The 21,490-nt window shown below is 46.3% G+C and overlaps 1 protein-coding gene across 1 annotated transcript in view; it reads right to left on the bottom strand.

The window, feature by feature from the left end:
* Nucleotides 1–21,490, bottom strand: part of LOC133351329 (beta-parvin-like) — a 41,178-nt gene that overhangs the window by 16,341 nt on the left and 3,347 nt on the right. Inside the window, exons 2-5 of the mRNA XM_061566433.1 lie at nucleotides 3,806–3,895; nucleotides 2,594–2,664; nucleotides 1,819–1,921; nucleotides 493–633 (exon numbers count right to left, since the gene is read on the bottom strand). Coding sequence (XP_061422417.1) covers nucleotides 493–633; nucleotides 1,819–1,921; nucleotides 2,594–2,664; nucleotides 3,806–3,895 — 405 coding nt within the window. The remainder of the gene's footprint in view (nucleotides 1–492; nucleotides 634–1,818; nucleotides 1,922–2,593; nucleotides 2,665–3,805; nucleotides 3,896–21,490) is intronic.

The following is a 21,490-nucleotide window of genomic DNA, read 5'->3' as shown; positions in this document are numbered from 1 at the left end:
GGTGGCGGACCACTAACTGCAATTAGCAGGCCATCAGATTTTGTCTTTGCCAGAGGTCATGGGTAGTAATAGTAAAAGGTCAAAGTCAATCGTATAGGTCCCTGGTTTCTCACGGTTAGAATTAAACATCGATCTGTTAACTCGCTGCCATACGCGTGTCTTGTTACCATTCCATCCGTGTATAGTGGGGAATGAACCTGAATAATAATAAATGGCAATGATTTATTTATGATGGAGCGGCCCTCCTCCACGCCGACGTGTCTTAAGAGTGCTTTACACACAACAAGCGACTTGCATCCCGTCTAATCTCAAAGCATTGGGCAGCGCGCACTCCCAGTGCCAGCTGCCCCTGTGCGGCACAAGGAGACTCGGCACCCGGCCAGCAAAAGGGGCAACGGTTCGTGAGTTTTGGAGGTCGACGGTTGCCGCTGCTGCTGCGTGTGCCATCCCAATTTAGTTCGTAACGAGCAACTGATGCAAACGAAAACGTACGGTCAACGGACCACTTGATGCTCCACTGCTGGGGCTTGAGGATGTGATTGACGGCGAGCAGCACCGTCTGAAGCTTCTGCTTTTGTCCAATCTCCGACTGCGTCACCTCCGCCACGTTCAACTTCTGCTGCCCCAGGGCCTCTGCCACCGGCCGGGGACAGGCGCAGGGGAGCACACAACACGGGATTCACGCGGCCGCGGTCACAGACGACCACCTCGTGGATGAATAAGAGACACGAGGCCTGCGTTATTTTTAACTATTACAGTAGACTATTATCCTCGTGAGGTTTATCCGATTTCATCATAAATTAATAACTGGTGGATTTTCCCTTAAGCCCAAATTAGTAATAAGTCACGTGGTTAAACCAAACAAATATGTTGCTCCTGTTAATCCGAAATCCACGTGATCTCCTCTACAGTACAGTAGTTGCATATCTCTACAACAATGGGCAGAGTTTGATTGATTTTGATTGGCGTGGCTCTGCCATCCACTTTGTGGGCAGACTCTTCTGTGTGGGAACAGGAAAGTGTTATCACTGAGCAAGCACATTATTGATCGGTTGAGTCTGTACTACAAATTTTTGTTTTGTCCATTAGCGAACTCAATTTGCTTAACTTGGACAATAATTTATACCTATTGTCGTGGTTTTTGGGATAGAGATCTGTGGTAAATGGATTTTTTTTTTATTATCCGCGATTTTGAATCATCCTTGGCCATCCTCCCCATCATTAGCGTGGATAATCGAGTCTCCTGGATTATTATTCTTAAGTATATCTTCGCGAACAGCGGTGGTGCACGCCTGTAATCCAGCGTTGTCGTGGCGAGAGTTGGGGGATCGCAAAAATGTTGTGGCAAGGAGTACCAGCAAAAATGCGGACTGCACCTGTTCCGTCTGTATAGGATAGTGTTGACCTCGCATGCGTGGATTTTCTCCGGGCGCTCTGGTTTGCTTGCCCATGTAAACACTCGTTAATTATCTGAAAAGATATTTAATCTATATAGGGGACGGCAGAGCTTGGACAATCGTTGGTAGTGCCGGCTCACCAGCATGGCTGCCTTCCATCTCATCTGTGGTTACTCCTCGCACCTCCGAGTAATTTTTTGTTTGTGTGCGTTTAGTTTGTCGTCTTTCATCTCGCACCTCGGATTAGCACGGTTGGCTACGCATGGTGCGAAAGAAGTTCAACAAACATACGTATATTCTCTTCTCGAGTGAGCGAACGAACACTGTGCGGTGGTGGCGGCGCAGCGTTACAAGTTCGAATCATGATTGGAAAATCTCAGCGAGTCTCAAGAATCGACAGACGACGGCAAGCCACACTCACCCAAGAGTTTCTGCAGAACCTGCCCATCGTAGAGGTCCTCTTCCAAGTTCTTCACAATGATGCGTTCATCGACGAGGACATCGTTTATCCAGTCGATCAGCACCTGTCAGGACAGCGTCACTCCGTTCTAATCAAGCGCACGGTTACAGTGCATCACGCAGTAGTCATAGCAAATGACATCACGAGTACCATTGGTCAATTTAACACGTAGGCTTTCGCAAACGATATTATCCACAAGAGTTTTTTTTGGGTTAGATCGCATGAATATGAATGCGTCGTTAAACCCACCACCACCCGACACAGCTAATTAGTAAGGTTTGTGACGAAAACAGAACACGCCAATTAGTTACTAGTACAGCACACCGGTGTGTGCTATCCTAGTACCTAATTGGCATGTGTTGTTTATTTTATGCGATCTAACCCAAAATAATTATTACGGATAATATTGGTATACACGCCATTCTTATCGGAAGGTGCTGTGTTCACAGACAAAGTCATGATAACAACTTCAACTTTTGACGTGCCGTATAGTATTCGCTCGCCTTCAGTGACAGAGAATGACTCAGAGGTGCGAGGAACCACAGACGAGCGGGAATGGCAGCAGCCAGGTTAGCCGGTCCAAACGATTTCCCAAGCTCTGGAGTCCTCTATCCATTAAGGTAATCTGCGGTAATATCACAGTAGGGGGTGACGCATGCTGTGTGTGATCCTAATTGCGCATAGCACGGCCTTAGTGGAACTGCAGGCAAAATCAGTAACGGTGTGAGCCCAGTACCCGAATGAGTTCCTGCAGCTTTGGCTCATCCTTGTAGTTGGGATCGATAATACTCCTCTCTTCATTCTCCTCTGCCAAAACGACACACAGCAAGGTTAACAGCTTCAGTTTCATGCAATTGCTTGTTGAATATTCAGTTCATGTGAAGTACCACTAATTATAGTACGCAGCCTTTTGTCCACTTCGGGATGGACGATCTGCCAAGGTATATCGGTCAATGGAACCTGTGCGTCAGTGCAAGTTGATGGAGGGGGGGGGGCAGAACCCAGTATATATTGCGCAGCGCACAAACCGCTGAGCCACCGCTCCACCCCATTGTGCAGGAATGTTGTAAAATCGCAAATGCCACACACGCTCTTTATTTACATAATCATGTGGCGGGCGCAATGCCCGCCCGTTGGCGGATCAGCACAATTTTAGTTGGGGAGAGGCATTTTCACTTCTTTTTTCTGTGGGGAAAGATATTCCTTTCTTATCCACAACATTATCCTTGGATAAACACAGTGATAATTCAATGGATACATTCCCCACGCGCGCATGTGCGACCCTTAAAAGGGAACAGCACCACGACGCCCGGTTGCCGCAAGCGTGGCCGTGCATCCGTCCATCTTCCCCAGCCACTCGCACGTTAGATTTGGCCCCCATCGTGATCTGTCGCCAGCTCGTGAAGGGTCTCCCCCCCCCGCCACCCCCCACCACGTGATCAGCTCCTGGGTATTCGGCTGCAGCGCCTGATTACGGGTGGCTCGTATTTGATGCGATGTCCCAGAAGGGACCATGAAGCGTGCCCCGCATGTACGCATTAACGCACGGTGCATACAATACGCGCCAAACTAGACACCTTTATTACTTTTTTTCAGTCGCTTACAATTAAGATAACAAATAAATACATTCATTATATGCACCTGCAATTCCTAATAAGAGGGACGAAGCGAACCCCTGCCCCTCCCCCAAATAAAGAAGTCAAACTCCGCCTATGGCAAAAATAAAAACAGGTGACGTTCCGGGCAATGGCCCTTCTCGATGTGCTATGCAGAAGGGGCATTCTCTTTGAGGCGGTGTTATTGACGATCGTGTAGATTTTTTATTTATTAATTGTGCTTGTGCACCACTGGTATTGCTGCAACAGCATCACTGAATTGTCCGTAATGCAGATAGGTCTACGTCACTCTTAAACAGTGTAGCTCCAGAAAAGCTCCGGCAAACACGTACCAAGCATGGTGTCCTCTGGGTAGAGATCCAGGGGAGTTGGTGAGAGAGGGGAGTTGATCGCATTCTTCCCCTCTTCTTGAAGTTCGGACACTGAAAGAAAAAAACATCGCACAGGCGACGGGCGTTCAGCTTTTAATTGGAACAGCAAAGGAATACCCACACAACATGTGTCTGCATGCGGTCAGCTCACTTTAACAGCAAGCGTATGTGAGAATAATTATATCCACAAGGACAACTGCCACTGGGGGGTGCCCCTTTCAAGCGCTTGATACGAAAAGTGATGCAGAGAGCCCCGAGACACCGTGGGGGTAAAGCAAGGCACTGTTTAATTAATAAATAATTGCCAAACTATTTTCGTTAGTCTGATTATATCACAGAGCTGCGCAGCTTTGGTCTGCTGGTTGCAGTATAAAAATGATATCATCATTATCATCATGACGAGTTTTGTCATCAGCAGCAATGGCGCATGCCTGTAACCCAGCACTATCGAGGCGAGAGGGTTGGCGGATTACATCGGGCCGTGACGTGCTCGTTCGACTCTGTGAAGTGGCGAGGAAAGATGGCAGCACGGCGAGTTGGATCGTGAACCCATCTGTGTGGAGCTCCGAGGGGCTCTCTTTGTGCTCACGCTGAGTGTGTACACAACGATTATCCACTCACATTGCATCACGTGAACACAATTATCAGAGATTTGTAACATAAATACCCCGCATGTGTTTTCTCTTCGTAACAAAAAAAGGGCCCCTTACCCACCCGCCTGCCTGTCAGTGCAATCCGTACACACAGCGCCAATTAGACACACGCGCGTGACCCGAGGGCTCGTGGATCGTGCTGATTTCTGAACCCCCCCTCACACCCCACCACCAAAATCCCTCTGAGCTGGAAGAGATCGCCGGGGAAAAGGCAGTACAGCAAATCGGATCAGCAACTCACATGCGTGGATCTTTTGGGGCGGCGTTATTCCCTCTTGCGTGTCGTTCATTACCAGGACGTTCCATTTACTCGAATTCAGTAAAGTGGGAACTTGCCCATTGTTGTTTCAACTGCCGCACGCACTGGGAGATAATAGCCACCGACCTCTCGATTGTCAAGTGCGCTGATCATTCCACCGTGGCAACATAGCGCCACTGGCGAGGGTTGTTTGATTCGAAATCGGGATGTCCGCAAATAGTCGGTTTGGTTGGTTTGTGTCCTGGCATTTTTTACTCGCTTCGAACGGCGTGCAGTTGTTTGCGGCGAGCGGGTACAGATTGCTGTGGGAGAATGGCGTGAGCGCAGAGGTGTGCCGTGAGTGGGGTGTGGTGTGCACGTGTGAAATGCGGGCTGGAATGTGCGTTCTCGTGTGCGCTGGTCGAGAGTGGGTGGGGAAGTATCGGATGTTAGGGAAAGGGGGCATAGCGCCCCCTGACACTGGGTGGGGATGGAAGTGTGTGTTTGTTTTTCTCTCTCTCTCTCAAGCCAAAAGGAGCTGGAGAGGCCAAAACAAACGAGAAACGGCCTCAGGTGTCACGCGAAGGTGGGAGCCGATCGAGGAATCCTCACAAGGAGGTGGGGAGGGGATCTATCTGCTTTATCTCCACGGGAACGACTGAAGAGAGAGCGGCTTTTTGGTCAGGTTTTGCAGAGGCGATTATCCAAGGGTGACTTCCACAGTCTCCCGTGGGGGAAACTGTGTCGCGAAAGCAGCGATCAGCTGCCATCCACTCTGCCGTGTCCCAGCTTGTTAGTGAAGGACCTGGAACGTGGGACCCCCTGTTTACTGCCCTGGCGAGGGGACCATTACGTAGTTGAAACGGGATCGTTAGGTGATTGTAACATACTCGACTGTGTATTGAGTCAATAGCCGGTCTTGGGTTAGGCCACGTAATGATCTGGACAATTTTGTGTCATCCAAACACTTGGCATAGCCTAATAAATTGAAATATTAAATGTTATAATTTCGGCGTGCCCGCAAAGTTTAGGAAGAATGCGTTAAAACCAATCTTGCAAAATGTGTCTGGAAAAGCCTACGTGTTGGGATGTATATTTATTGCTTCCACATACAACTGTGTGACATTATCCACTATCGTCGTCATCAATCCACTGCTGGATAAAGGTCCCCCACCCCCCACCAAGCCGCCACCATCTGTCACGATCCTTGCGGTGCAATTATCCACCCAGCACCTTATTAAATGACTATAAACACATTCCTGCGGAGGGAGCTGGTAGGAACGTTGGATTGCTCGGTCAATGGCCAGGGTCAACGGCGGCGTGGTGTATTCCGCAAATATGCCCGACTGTGAGGGCGGGCACAAGCCGAAGTGAGTAGGTTAAACGTTGAGTTTTATAAGGGCACCACGGGGTGACCGGCCCTCCCCACCCAGCCCCACCCCTCCCACCCCCCACCCAGCCCCACCCAGCCCCTCCCCACCCTCCCCACCCAGCCCCTCCCCACCCTCCCCTCCCCACCTAGCCCCACACCCTCCCCTCCCCACCCAGCCCCTCCCTCCCCACCCAGCCCCTCCCTGCACGACGAACACAATAATCCCCTGTGGACTGGTGTAACCAGGAGGTTCCTACCAGTAGAATTATCCACTATACAACGATCTAATGGTAGCACGGTCCAGGCATATGGCAGTGTTTGCAGCTGTTTTAAAATCGACACATTTTGCTTTGGTGGTTTCACACGGCACATTAAATAACACAGCAATCCATTGATTAAAATAGATACTAACATGTGTACAAGAATCAATTGCAAGTGTTCCCTTTTGATACATGTGTGAATGATTTGGTTCATGAGAAGCCTGTAGTTATATTGCATTTTTTTTCTATATATGCCATTGTTTTTTTTCATGTAATAATTGTGTTTTAGTATGTATAATGTAGAATACTTTTTACTGTTCAGTGCTTTGGGCATGGGAAAATGACTAAATTATCAAAAGCATTATTATCAGTTTACACGCAACCTAGGACCCCGATTGTAAAAACTAATCAAAAACCGAAGGGGTGGTGGGGTGTGAATTATAACATGCCTCCTATGCCAGAAGGCAAGACGAATTCAATCCACTCGACAAAAGAACTGCTGTAATAAGGCCAAAGTCATTCAAATCCTGACATGCGAAGGCGATGCCAAAAATACTCTGAATGAAGAGCAATTACTCAAAAAGATGGATCGCCAGCCCTGCACTGATCTATGAGATATTTTCTATCTGATGCTTCTGCGTATCCCTGATGCCAAAGCCTTGTGTAAGTGGAGCGGAGCAGCACGTCACAAAGGATACTCACTGTAGTACAAAAGTTCATGGCACTCCAGTGGCACTCCTGTTTCTCTTGGCCGAAACATCCAGTGTGCTACGCGAGAACTGCCATGAAACATAAACAGTACAGCCCTCCATTGGCAGTTATTGTACTGCACTTCTTTGCTCCCATGACGATGCTCCCTGCCTTCACCAACCCGTACCGATCGGCAAGGTTGAAGTGCGATCAAATGACCCCCACGATCCCACATGGTGTGGGGGAGAGCCTCGTTCAACAGTGGACTGACAAACGGTCCATTTACGTGCGCCACAAGGGGAGTGATCCGTCTCTGCTGAGAAACACCGGGGGGGGGGGCGGGCGGGGGGGGCAGTTGATGACTTTAGTCCTTGGCACAGCACTGCACATTGTGTGTGACGGTGAGGCAGAGCTTCCAGGGACTTCTCAGGATACAAGGATATATTTATTTTAATATGTGGGCAGCGTTTGGAACTCATGCCAAGCATAGCAATGGTTATAACCCACTGGCACCTGCTTGCAAAATGATAAATACGTACGTTAACAGCTGTCTGCTTCACGAGTTTTAACATGTTACTTTTGGATTGGTCTATCTCTGCAGTGGTCATCCTCTGAGACAAGTCATCCTCTTTGGCAGATATTCCATGAATAGTCTCTTCCATCAGCCATCATCCCTTCTGGAGATGTGTCCTATCTAAGCCCACTTACTTTATACAAGTTAATAATGCCTCTTATATCTTTGTTCCCTGAGCCATGTGGTTGGCACTCTTTCTTTCAGTGCAATTCTAAGCATGCATTCCGCTACGCTTATTTGCACACTCTTCTTCAGCTGTTGTTAACCAGCCTGGTTAATAATTACAGAATTGATATCAGGCAGGCCAGCCTGAACGTTTCAAGCCGGCGCAGGTATCTTTGTAAATGGGGTCCATGTTGCACAAACACAGAGACGGGAAAGCATAACTGTAACTGAGAGGACCAGGAGCTTCGTTTGGAGTGACAGGCCAGACACCTTACACATTACTGACACAGCATTACTTACGCAGCCAATAGAAACATAATGCCTCTCGACTGATTCGATATGAGACCCCTGCTGCCAAACCAGAGCTGTTCATTAGCACACTGCCTAAGTAGGGGAACACCTCCACTCTCTCCAACAACTGCCCCATACACAAGAACAACCGCCATTCCTCGCTAAGTGGCGGTATCATAAACGCGGCGCTTGTGCCAGACTACGATGTACCTTGTGGCTAAGTGAAGCGTCGAAGGCTCGCCAGCACGTTAAGTGACAGACTCAGGTGTTGTGGATTGACTGACTGAAAATACTGGTAAATGCACCACCTGTGCTTCTCACTGTGTCTACTTTCTGTATTTTAGCCACTCAGCACTCCGCTCGTTGTTGTGAGCGTCGCTCCTTTTCCCTCCGTTGCTGCCGGACAGCGACTGCCTCAAACTGCCCAGTAGCATCCTTCAAGAGCCTCCTCCAAATATTCTGATCTTAACACCGCTGGTACAAGTCATCAGAAAGTCCAGTGAGCTCCACATCTTTTCTCTAGCCCATGCCATTCCCATTTAACCCCCTTTATCTGGCTAAATGTAAGCTGCTTGGGCATGCAGCGGCTGGGTATGTGAGAATGACTACATGGCCTACCCAATGCACCCTCGCCTGCCAGAGGAGCTCACTAATGGGCCTGTGTCCAGATCTTTCAAAGATCAGTGAGCTTCTCACACAATCCAGTCTTGTTAAACCCATGATGGATTGTAGGCAGGACAGACTGAATGTTTAAAACTGGTGCAGATGTTCCTTCCAAGGGGTCCACGTTTTACAACCATAGAGGAGGGAGGGCATAACCGTGCCTGAGAAGACCCGGAGCTTCACATAGAGCAATAGGAAAGGTAGCTTCCACATAGTGTTACACAGCTGACAAAAAATCAATGCCACTCTATTAAGTCCTCTGCTCTAAATACCGAAGCTGGCAATCAGCACAGCACGAAAATATCTCCACTGTCTCAAAAACTGCCCCATCATCACACATGGGGAATTGAGGGGGTTGAGTATTTGATGGCATAAAATACCCAGGTACGTGCTTTGTTTTGGTGGGGCTGATGGGTAAGGCCCCACCTCTTCGTGGCACACTCCACACTCAGCAGAATAATCTCCATCTCGTTCTTACTGCACCAATTACGAGATCATCCACGTACATAACATGGTTGACCAATAGGGAACCATCTCTTCACTGTACCTGGGCATCAATCAGCCTCCCGTTGTATATATTCCAGATACAAATTCCTCTGGTACAGCCATAAAAAGTTACCTATTATGCATTCTAGCATAGTAGGTAATAATTCACACCCCACCACCCCTTCAGTATTTGACTCCCGGTCCCAGCTTTACCAGGGCCACCCACCATCATGAGGGTCCTTAATGATTTTAACCAGAGGCTAATGGACCCTGAAAGCATGAAGAATAACCCAAAGCCCTGGCTTATTTATCATATGATAGGACCTGACCATGCCATTAAAGCAAAGATGTAGGTCCCATTGAAATTCCACAGACATATACTGTAGTAGAGGGACAGAGAATATGGCGTCTGTGCAGCTCTACCCCAAGTTAAATCCCATTGGGGCTCTGCAAGCCTCTCCTCAAATTGACTGGCAAGGCGATGTTTAATAATCTTTGCCAGGAGTGTTTTCGGCATATTGAAGATAGAGATGTCCCGGTAGTTTTTGCAATCAATACAGTCCCCTTTGATAAAAAGTGGGATCACCAGAGCATACTTCAAATTATGTGGAACTCGTCACCCTCCATCAGCAATTCAGTTGGGAGGTCATCTCTGCTTTACCTGGTTTCAGGCTCCAGATTGCTCCTTGCACCTCCTCAACAAATGGCACATACACTCACAGGGAAAGGCTACAATCTTCTGCTGCTAGACCACCCAGCCTATATGGCTTCCCTAAAATCCATAAAGAAGATACACCCCTTCGTCCCATCGTCTCCACCAGTGGCTCACCCACCTACAAACTGCCCGATATCTGTCTGAGACCTTGCAACCATTCACTGGTAAGACCACCTCTTCTGTTCTTAACTCAGCTCACCTGGTATCGTCAATTAAGGACATCTCACTGTCCCCAGGTGATTTGCCCGTTAGTTTCGATGTAGTTTCTCTGTTCACCAAAGTTCCTGTGCCCGATACCATTGCAATAATTGAAGATTTGGTTCAACAAGGACTGAATGCTGATGTACCAGCCCTGGTGAGACACTGCCTCACCAATACATATTTCACCTGGAATGTAGCATTCTACAAACAAATTGAAGGCATCCCAATGGGTTCTTCCTTATCTCCGGTTGGGGCCAAAATTTTAATGGAAAATGTTGAGATGGACGCCATCCAGGCATCCACTCTACGCCCGTCCTTGTGGAAGAGGTACGTGGATGACACGTTTGTCATCTGGCCACATGGCCGACCGGCTCTGGAACAATTCCTCAACCACATCAATTCCATACACCCAGCAATCAAATTCACCATGGAGGTAGAAAAGGGTGGCATGCCATCCTTCTTGGATGTCTTAATCAAAAAGAGACCAGATGGCTCAATGAGCCACTCTGTCTACAGGAAAGTAACCCATACTGATGCCTACCTAAAACCTGATTCCCACCACCATCCATCCCAGAAGAATTCCCTCATCAAAACGCTACACCATAGAGCTCAATGTATCTCCGACCATGAACACCTGACCAGTGAACTCAAACACGTACACCAGGCTCTCAAGGCAAATGGATATTCTGACTACACAATGCGCAAAGCCATCACCCCAACCGTGAGGAAGGAGCCATCTGAGGATCCAATCAAAAGCATCACCTTATCTTACATAGCAGGGATAACCAAAACATTTCCAAAATCTTGCATAAAATTCGTGAGCTGATCTAATCTGTGAAGGACAAGATTTCTGACATGCAATATCCCGGCGTCTACAAACTAAGCTGTATCTGCGGCAGCAGTTACATTGGGGAAACCAAACGACATGTCTCGGACGGTGTTCGTGAACATAAGGCAGATCTGAAACATGGCAGGACCAATACTCCTGCCATGGCTGATCTTTACTTTAATGCGGCTGGCTCACGTGAAATTGATTTCTCTAAGACAATGGTACTTTGCAAGCCGACTGGCGATCAACAAAGATTTGTTCACAAAGCCATCCATATATACAAACCCAGACACAATTTCAACCGAGACGATGGTTTTAACCTCAGCAATCATTCGAAAGATGTCATCAACCACTTTGGGTCATGACTTGATTTGTGTTTTCTTGTCCACCTCCACCATCAGCAGTGTGGGTGTGTGAAGCGAGGTGCAATGCTTTGATTGTTGTAGACCTACTGCCGGTGTCAGAGACCTTTCCTACACTCACATTAGCTGCCCCGCCCATCTCTAACCCTTTATAAACAGCTCTTTGATTGGTGTAGACCTACTTCCGGTGTAGGAGACCTCGCCTACATTAACATTAGCTGCCCCGCCCATCTCTAAACCTTTATAAACAGCCTCCCTCAGCAGCTTTCCCCCTCTTTTTTCTCCTGATGACGATTGCTTGTGTTGCGATCGAAACGTCGTGATATTTTAATTATTTTAAAAATTATTTTATTGTTATTATTTTTTCTATCAACGTGACTTTACCGAAAGAACCATAGAATATGAATTCCTGCAGTCACGAAAGTTTCATGTAAAAATGTAAAGGCTATTTCCTCCAATATTTGAGGTGCCGCAGGCCCAGCAGGGCCAATCCCACCTTGCCCCATTTTGTTATATGAGCGGAGAGATTTCTCCTCCCCCAAGAACTCAGAAAAGCTCAGTAGACTTGTTCATGGGGGTTATAAATCAGATGACTATGATATTCTTCTTGGTTCTTTCGGTAAAGTCACGTAGAAGGAAAATAATCAAATAACAAAAATAAAACATAATAAAATAATTCTCACGACGTTTCGGCCACAACGCAAGCAGCCGTCCACAGGTGAAGAATGAAACACCACCAAGCTTGGAGCGTATATTTAAGCTGGGTTGGAGGGGGAAAGGAGAGCGCCTTGACAAAATAATTTGCATATAAAGAGGAATTTAGCATATTTATGGGAAATGCGTAGGAGGTGGGCAGGGGGTTTCAAAGTCATATTATGCCCGTGCATTATGCAGGATTAGCAGTATCAAAGGGAGGGGATGGGGGTAGCATTAACAAAGGGAAGGAATGTTAATAGTATGTAGCTGCAGTTACTAAACAACTACGTAAAAAACTAAAGTATAAACTACATAGTATCATCAGTATACTAAATATACTCTCCAATAAGCTGAGCTACTAACAGTAAGTAATACATTACAATTCTATGTCGCGAAAAATATAATATGCTTCCAGCTAAACTTTTTTCTCTTACATAACATGGGTCTACCCCGTACTATATACTGCCATAGAAAAACCCAACATTAAATTATATACTGTATTGCTATACACCACTCCATACCTTCGACTATAATATTACCCTAAGTATTATTCTACCCACCCTACTGTATACCACACTGCTGTATATTAACTATACAATTACGATACTGTATATTACCTTATACATTGTATTAAACATTACAATTTTATACTATTTATACAATCTGCTATACACTATACCATTGACCGTCGCGTGAAAGATACCAAGAGGAAGCAACGAAATATGTCAATGGGAGAGTGGTGAAAGGAGACTTGCAGCGGAGCAAAGAATCCATTCCCTGTGGAGAATACAAGATATATAGTCAATGCCAGTGAGTGGACTGCGGTCTGAAAGTCACCGTAAACGTGAACACAATCAGTTAAGATCCGAAATGGTTTACTACGTCCTTCCAATGATTGCTGAGCCAGAATCCATCTTCTCGGTTGAAATTGTATCTGTGTTTGTATATGTGGATCGCCTCATGAACGAATCTCTCATGGTAGCCAGATGGCTTGCAGAGAACCTCTGTCTTGGAGAAGTCAATGTCATGTGAGCCCACTGAATTGTAACAGTGATCTGCCACGGCTGAGGTGTTTGTCCTACCGTGTTCTTCCCCCCTCCAACCCAGCTTAAATATACGCTCCAAGCTTGGTGGTGTTTCATTCTTCACCTGAGGACGGCTGCTTGCGTTGTGGCCGAAACGTCGTGAGAATTATTTTATTATGTATTATTTTTATTATTTTATTACTTCCCTTCTACGTGACTTTACCGAAAGAACCAAGAAGATGAATCCCTGCAGTCACGAAAGCTTTAAATCGACTATGATATTGTTTTTTTCCGAGACCAAAGTACTCTGCAAACCTTGGGGCTACTATCAAAGGTTTGTTCATGAAGCCATCCAGATATATAAACATAGACAAAACTTCAACCGAGAAAATGGATACAAATTGAACAATCATTGCAAGGATGTTATAAACCAGGTAATGCCTTAAGTGGTTGTTGTTGTTTCCATCGTACCTGCCGGTTTACTGCTAGCCCCCCCCCCCCAACCTCACATCCTCTTCCCCTAGCGCTCACGCGACCCTCCCCCTACCCCCCCTCTCTCTCTCCCCGCTTGCCTCCTCCCCCCTCTCTTACCTATATAACCTCTTGCCACGGCAGCTCTCCCGCCGACTTCAGCATTTTCTTGCTATGGTTGTCCCACCTGATGAAGTTCGCTTGTGTTGCGATCGAAACGTCGTGATTTATTTTATTTCTACCTACGTGACTTTCTTGAAAGAACCAAAGAGTACCATTCTTTTCCTTAAGGATGATAATATGTGTGGTGCTGAAAGTTACTTTTACATTTAATTCAATGGTGATTTGTGATTGTGCGCTATTTAGGTGCGTTTTCATATCTTCAGAAAGCCTGGGACCACCACCAATACTCCAAGCGAAGGCTGCGGTAAGCCTCCTCATTCTCGGACATGGAATATTGTAGATGGTTGGAGTGAACGTGAGGTTTTCGCTCAGCTAGTCAGAACACATCTTCCCTCAGCCAGGGTCTCTGTGGAAGTGGTGAGATGTTAACTACCTCACTTAGTATACAGGAGGTCGTAGGTCCGACCCGACCCGACCCTGACACCTGTATATTTGAAGTTTGCATTTTCTCTCCGTGGTCACGTGGATTATTCTCCGGGTCCTCCGGTATTTTCCTCCACATTTAAAAACATGAGTTTAGAGTATTTGGCTGCTATAAATTTCCACGTGCAAAGCCACTTCGTTGAGCTATCGTTTGTGGCCAGGTCACTTCTGAAAAAGAGCTGTATGGCCTCGTGGGCCTTACCTCGTAAAATAAAAATAGTTCAGTAATATATTCTATGATTCTTTCGGTAAAGTCACATAGATAGAACGCTTGTGTTGTGATCGAAACATCGTGATATTTTTATTTATTTGATTAACTTTATTTTCATTTTTATTATTTTATTATTATTATTATTTCTTCTATCTACATGACTTTACCAAAAGAACCATACAATATGAATTCCTGTAGTTACGAAAGTTAAGTAAAAAATGTAGTTTAGTAATAGTTTAGTTTTAGGTCTTGACCACATATCCAATGCAGCCATTGCAGCTGCACGTGTTACAGGAGGAGGGGAGTATGAAGCCAACCCCAGATGCAAGCAATGATAAAATTATCACTTCATCAGCTGGCTGAGGCCAGGCTGTTGTGCGTTGAATGGGCTCCTAGGTGGATATATGGCAGGCACATTTTGCTCATTGGGCAGATCATTTTTTAGCTCCACAGTAGGTCCTGGTGTCAAGGACATGAGCCTGTATTCGCTGTTCCATCACTATATAGTCCAGCAGATGTTTTTTCTTAGACCCAATGCGCATCTATGATGTGTGGATGCGCCAATGCCACAACAGCGTGTTGGTGATTACAGGCCCACAGGCTGCACAGAAGTCGTGCAGCCTCCTGCCATTGTTCCCGAGTTGATCTGACCTATGCCTTCTGATCACTCTGGTCCAGGTGCCTCCGTCATGACCAACTCGGGCATTAAAGTCACCCAACAAGATGACTATCAAACTTAATTTGGAGCTTTCGTGACTGCAGGAATTATTTAGGTTCTTTCGGTAAAGTCACGTATAAAGATAAAATAATACATTTAATTAAATACTAGCATACGACGTTTCGATTGCAACACAAGCAATCATCATCAGGTATAAATTAAATAGAAACACAAATCTAGTATACTTAGAAATGTAATGTAATACAACAGAGTCGGATAACATAACAGTCAACACCCTATATGGTTGATTACGTTCTTCCTGAGAATGCTAAAAGATGACTATCCCGAGAGGCCACTTTAGTAAGAAACTAGGGCAGGCGATTATATATGCATTTGACTCATCAGCCTTCCCTGCATTCCTCTATGTTGATGGGGAAGCAAGCCAACAACAGCTTGGGACTCACAGCTCCCCATACCTCACGCCACACTCCCATGCCCCCTGTATTAGTTTGTTCAACAGGCCACTGTTGTTTTGCAGTTTCCTGCCCCAAGTGGAAGACTGTCCACCCCCTCATGGTGACTGGAGCCACAGCCATTCCAACAAGACATCCTGTATACCACAGCGATTCAAGCGGTACCGGTCCAGCTCCTCCACAGTAAGCATGCAAATGTTCTACATGGCCAAGGGTAGTTCGTGTTTTTTTTCTGTTTTTCTGAAGGAACCCTGTCTCTGCCTAATGGGGTTTGGCCAGAAGACATCTTTCCCCTGTGGCTTCCAGTATAAGCACAAGCTTATTTTTGGTGTTTCCTCCATGATTTTTGGTAAAGTAATTGAATTGTAGAGAGGGCTTGCCAGCCACATTAAACAATCACTTTCACTCACCAGTTTTCGCTCCTCACTCAAAACTCACTTGTTGTTCTCTCGCTCGCCCCACGGCCCCTTAATCTCCTCATAACCACCACCGTCACTCTTCCCTGTTCATATTCTCATTATTTGGCTATCACTCATTCCCCATTCATTCAATCCATTCATCATTTACATTCATCGTCAATTTCGCTTTCAACGAATTCACGCAACACAGATTCGCCCCCATTGCTTCCTCTCATCTATTTACTTCACCTCATCTCCACCATTACATTCATATGTCGTACCATTCTTAATTATCTGTAAAGCGTCTTAGTTAAGGCGCTATATATATATTCCGTTAAAATATAAGCCCCTACCACAACCCGACTCTAGCTACATACGTACACAGATTCACCCACCCTACTCACACTCATTTCAGCCTGAACTCAACCTCGCGGAATTCACACTCGCACTATACCTCACACACATTATGCTATACACCACAAACACACACGATACTCATTACACCACACACTACTGTACATTATATACTACACATAATACCGTATAACACACACGATGGCGTATGCTACAGTATACAATACTCCACACACTAAAACAATGTAAAAACACATACATATACGCACACATCCACATGTCAACGTGCACACATGTACACGGGCACGCGTGTAAGCTAACAAATGCACACTAATAAACACACTAACACACACGTGTACACACAGAAGGATCCTTGTCTTCTCGTGTGTGATAGGGAGACCCACACAGAAATCGTCCTGGTAAAGGGAATTTTAGTGTCCCATTAACACAGCACACGTAGTCTTAGGGACGCTTCACCGCCAAAACACCCACGTGCTTTCAGTCCCCCCCCTCCACCCCGTTCCTTCCTGAACCCTTTAACAGGACCCTGCGGGGTGGGCTGGTAGGAATAATACTTAGTACCGGTACAGGGATATCGACCGGGTATAGAGGAGTTAAAGAAAAAATTACTGTATTCTAGTGTAATGTTAATTAAAAGTGTTTGTTTTGACAAGAAACGCTGTGAGATTTAAAGACCCCCCAACACCACCCCTCCCACCACCCCTCCACCACCCCCCCACCACCCCCCCACCACCACCCCCCCACCACCACCACCCCACCACCCCCCACCACCACCTTCTGCACTAGGTCTCGCGAAGCCTGCCGCACTAGGCCTCGCGAAGCCTGCCGCACTAGGCCTCGCGAAGCCTGCCGCACTAGGCCTCGCGAAGCCTGCCGCACTAGGCCTCGCGAAGCCTGCCGCACTAGGCCTCGCGCCGTGCTTTTCGTGCACAAATAAGGCGATTAAATGTATCTCGTCTCTGTGTTAATACATGTTTCTTGTCTCTGTGTTAAACAAAACGTGCTGCGTTTCAGTAAAGTACATTTTTTTTAAATAAACGTGCTGCGTTTCATCTCTGTGTTAATAAGCCTGCCGCACTAGGCCTCGCGAAGCCTGCCGCACTAGGCCTCGCGCCGTGCTTTTCGTGCACAAATAAGGTGATTGAATGTATCTCGTCTCTGTGTTAATAAATGTTTCTTGTCTCCTGTGTTAAAAAAACGTGCTGCGTTTCAGTAAAGTAAATTTTTTTTTTTAAATAAACGTGCTGCGTTTCATCTCTGTGTTAATAAGCCTGCCGCACTAGGCCTCGCGAAGCCTGCTGCACTAGGCCTCGCGCCGTGCTTTTCGTGCACAAATAAGGTGATTAAATGTATCTCGTCTCTGTATTAATAAATGTTTCTTGTCTCTGTGTTAAAAAAACGTGCTGCGTTTCAGTAAAGTAAATTTTTTTTTAATAAACGTGCTGCGTTTCATCTCTGTGTTAATAAGCCTGCCGCACTAGGCCTCGCGAAGCCTGCCGCACTAGGCCTCGCGCCGTGCTTTTCGTGCACAAGGCGATTAAATGTATCTCGTCTCTGTGTTAATAAATGTTTCTTGTCTCTGTGTTAAAAAAAACGTGCTGCGTTTCAGTAAAGTAATTTTGAAGCGAAGTTTAAAGTTTTGCCGTGATGCGCCGGAAGCGACGGCCATCTTGTTTAATTCACAGATCGCAGGGGGAGCGGGCGGCCATCTTGTCGGACAGAGTCATGCCAAATGTTTGCAGTAGGGGGCGATGTTGATACACGGACGGACGGACGGACAGACAGTCGGACGGACAGACGGACACATTAATCTATTGGTGGTCTGGTCCACTTCGTTCCTACCAGTAAAATATTCCCTCTCCTCCCCATCTCCGCCAAACGCCCTCTTTATTACTTCTCCACCCCTACGCATCCTCCACTCCCGCCTTTCACTCGATTTGAACCTCCCAGCCAATCCAACGCGCCGCTGCCCAGAAACTGTACATTTAACGATGATTTATCTTAAAGGTGCCCTTACGTGACCTGCGCATATTTACGGATACAAAAAGCCATCCAGATTGTTGGCCTAAGGCAGTGTCCTTCAATAATTTTCAGGGGGAGGGGTCACTTTTGCCGATAAGACATCCATCGTCAGTGTGAGGACCGCCACACATTGGTTAACCATTGGGGTTTGACAGCAGCACGATGATGATGATGGGGGGTGTTTGATGTTTTCACGATTTGTGTATTGTCAGGGGTGGCACGTCAGGGGCCGCACTAAAATCCACCAGGGGCCGCAAGTGGTCCGCGGGCCTTGATATGAAGAAGACTGGCGTAAGTGCTGTTCATGAGCGCCCATCAAAGCCGACATACAGCGGACGAGAGTGGGTTGTGTGGTCAGCACCAAGCCAGGCCGCCTTTGTCTCCCCAATGCTGATGTTTGTACACACCGCAACAGGTACTTATTTAAGGCTGCGCCAACTTAGTGGAGGCCCACCAGGACCGGGTTTAAATATCCGCCAATGTTATAGTTGGTCGCGAGTTGGAATATAACTCGGGTGAACAGATTCGTAGTGCAGTGCTAAGCACTGGGCCACCGAAACCCCACTCAGTACGGTACAACACACACACACAGTTTATGTTTAATATATACGTAAATACAAGCTTGACTTTAGAACCTTAACGACCCCAGGTCTTGTACAATGCGATGCCAAACCCCATTCCAATAACGGAATAGTTTTTTTAAAATAGTTTCAAGCACCCACACGAATACACCACCTAAAATAAGCACGCTCTGCGAGCCACTGGCGCTGCTGGGGTTGGAATGAGATAGGACAAGCCTCGAACAGGAGAATGCTCTCATTTGCGGCGCCACGGCGGTGAGATGTTAACTACCTCGCCTGGTATACAGGAGGTCGTGGGTTCGATCCCGACCCTGTGACGCCTGCTGTATATTTATAGTTGGCGTGGTCTCCCTGTGGTCGCTATCACAGTGGCTAGATGTTGACTACCTCGCCTGATTTACAGGAGGTCGTGGGTTCGATCCCGACCCTGACGCCTGCTGTATATTTGGAGTTTGCGTGGTCTCCCTGTGGTCGCGTGGATTTTCCTCTGGTGTTTCCCTCCACAATTAGAAACATGCGTTTAGAGTATTTGGCTGCGATAAATGTCCACGTGATGAGCCACTTCGTTGAGCTGTCATTTTTGGCCAGGTCACTTCTGAAAAGAGCTTTACAGTAGCCCCTCAGGTAACAAGTGACACCGATTAACAATGATATCGGTTAACGATTTTTCGGTAGGCGTTGCGCCTCCTATAGGACCCCATGGTTTCGACTAACGTTAACATTTTGATTAACGATATGTTTACGTTATGCACGCGGGCGCCGATTTCGGCCAATCCGAGCGCTCGTAAGTAGGGCTGAGCCATGCCTCTTCAGCCAATCAGCGATGTCCATTTATGATCGTTTAGACCCTCAACTGGCTTTGTTTATATTATGTTTTCTGGTTTGGGAGTGTGAAGCAGCTCTTTTGCAGACTTTTAGTTATTTCCAACTTATAGGGGAATTAATAGTGATTGCAATGGCCCCTAAAGTGAATTCGCAAGAGGAAAAGAGGAGTAGGAAAGTAATTGGTTTTTAAATGTTATAAACTTTTAGGGTCAAAAAGGTCAACTTCCGATCGTCTTGAAATGGATGAATGCTTTTAACATGTAATTCCTATATTCGATTAAGGGTTATATTGGTTCACCGTATTTTTAGTGGAACGGATTAAAAGCGTTAACCAAGGAACTATTGTATAGCTTAGTGTTCCATACCTGGTAAAATAAAATAAAGTTTTAAAAATTGTTAAGTTTACGAAGCCTGATCTTTCACCAGATGAGTGCTAAACTGAGAGGTGTCTATGTGTAAGAGTTCTTAGTCAATACACTGCCAAAGCCCCCCCACACACACCCACTGTATCGTCATGGGGGTTGTGTGACCATACTTCACCATGCTAGTTGGTGCCAGTTGGTGAAGACGGGAAGGTGTCATGATAAGCACTCATATATTATTATAATACCTGTTTTAAAAAATATATTTCCATTGTATTATCGTTAATCTTGATCCTACGTCGAAAATATAGTAATATCACACTGTGCCAAAATCAAGATGTGCATTACTGCACATAGACAAACTCTAGCCATCCAGACAAATAGATTAGTAACACGACCAATGCTGATGATGTCTCCACAAATCATCATCGTAATTATTCTCGTCCTTCATCATCCTCTCCCTGAGATTATGTAACTGCTTCAAGTCAACACCTGCACGCCAAGGTTCACTTACAGTATCTCAACATCTGGCTTCAAGTATTTGCTCGAGTCAGCCGCGTCTGGAATACCATTCCAATGGCTTGCTGCATTCAGCACAACTCTTTCCTACACACATGCCCCTCGGCCAGCACAACCTCCACATTGATTTCTTGCGACGTTATATTTAGCCGGGCGGTGGCAGTTGCGTTTGCCTGCAAACCAGCACTGTGGAGGTGAGGGTTGGTGAATCACACAAATGTTACGAAACTCCCTTCCCGTGGGTGTCGTGAAGGTGCCCATACCCTTTGCTTTCCACGAGAATGTGGTACAGCTAATGTGGATTTCACCTGTTCTATCTGCATGGAATAGTGTTGCCCCATCGCATGCATGAGTTTTTCTCTGGGTGCTCCGTTTTTTAATGACACGTAGACTCTCATTAATTGAGCAAAATATCTGAATATATAGAGGCCCACAGAGCTTTGAGGGGAGATTTGGTGCCGGCCCACCGCCTGGCATGCCTTCCTGCTTGTCTGTGGTTCCTCACACCTCCAAGTTGTTCTCTCTCTTCAAGGGCAAGCGAATACTGTGCTGTGCGTTTCAAGTTGAAACCATCACGATCACTCCCAAGTTGCTCACTATATCCTACCATATTCAGTCCAGATCTGTTAAATGTATGCATTTCTTTACAATTTGTTTTTATCTTAACTTGTTCTTAATAGAACCCAGATTGATCTTACAATTTAGGAATGTATGTCTTATGTGTCTCAATGGGTTTATTATTTCATATCCTGGTTTAATAAAGGAGGCAACAACTACATGACATTTCTAGCGTTATCCACATATGCCTATATTCCAAGGCTAGAAGAAGCTTCTTTGCCAGTTCATTAAAGTCTGGCTCTTCAATGCGAATACAAAGGTAAAGATCCCCCTATAGCATCAGACTGTTGGGGCAAGTGCTGTTAGC

The sequence above is a fragment of the Lethenteron reissneri genome, chromosome 37, assembly GCF_015708825.2.
Source record: "Lethenteron reissneri isolate LAM-NWPU_2019-01 chromosome 37, ASM1570882v1, whole genome shotgun sequence".
NCBI classification, from domain to species: Eukaryota; Metazoa; Chordata; class Hyperoartia; order Petromyzontiformes; family Petromyzontidae; genus Lethenteron; species Lethenteron reissneri.
The sequence above is the reverse complement of the archived record's forward strand: the minus strand, read 5'-3'. Positions and strand labels throughout refer to the sequence as shown.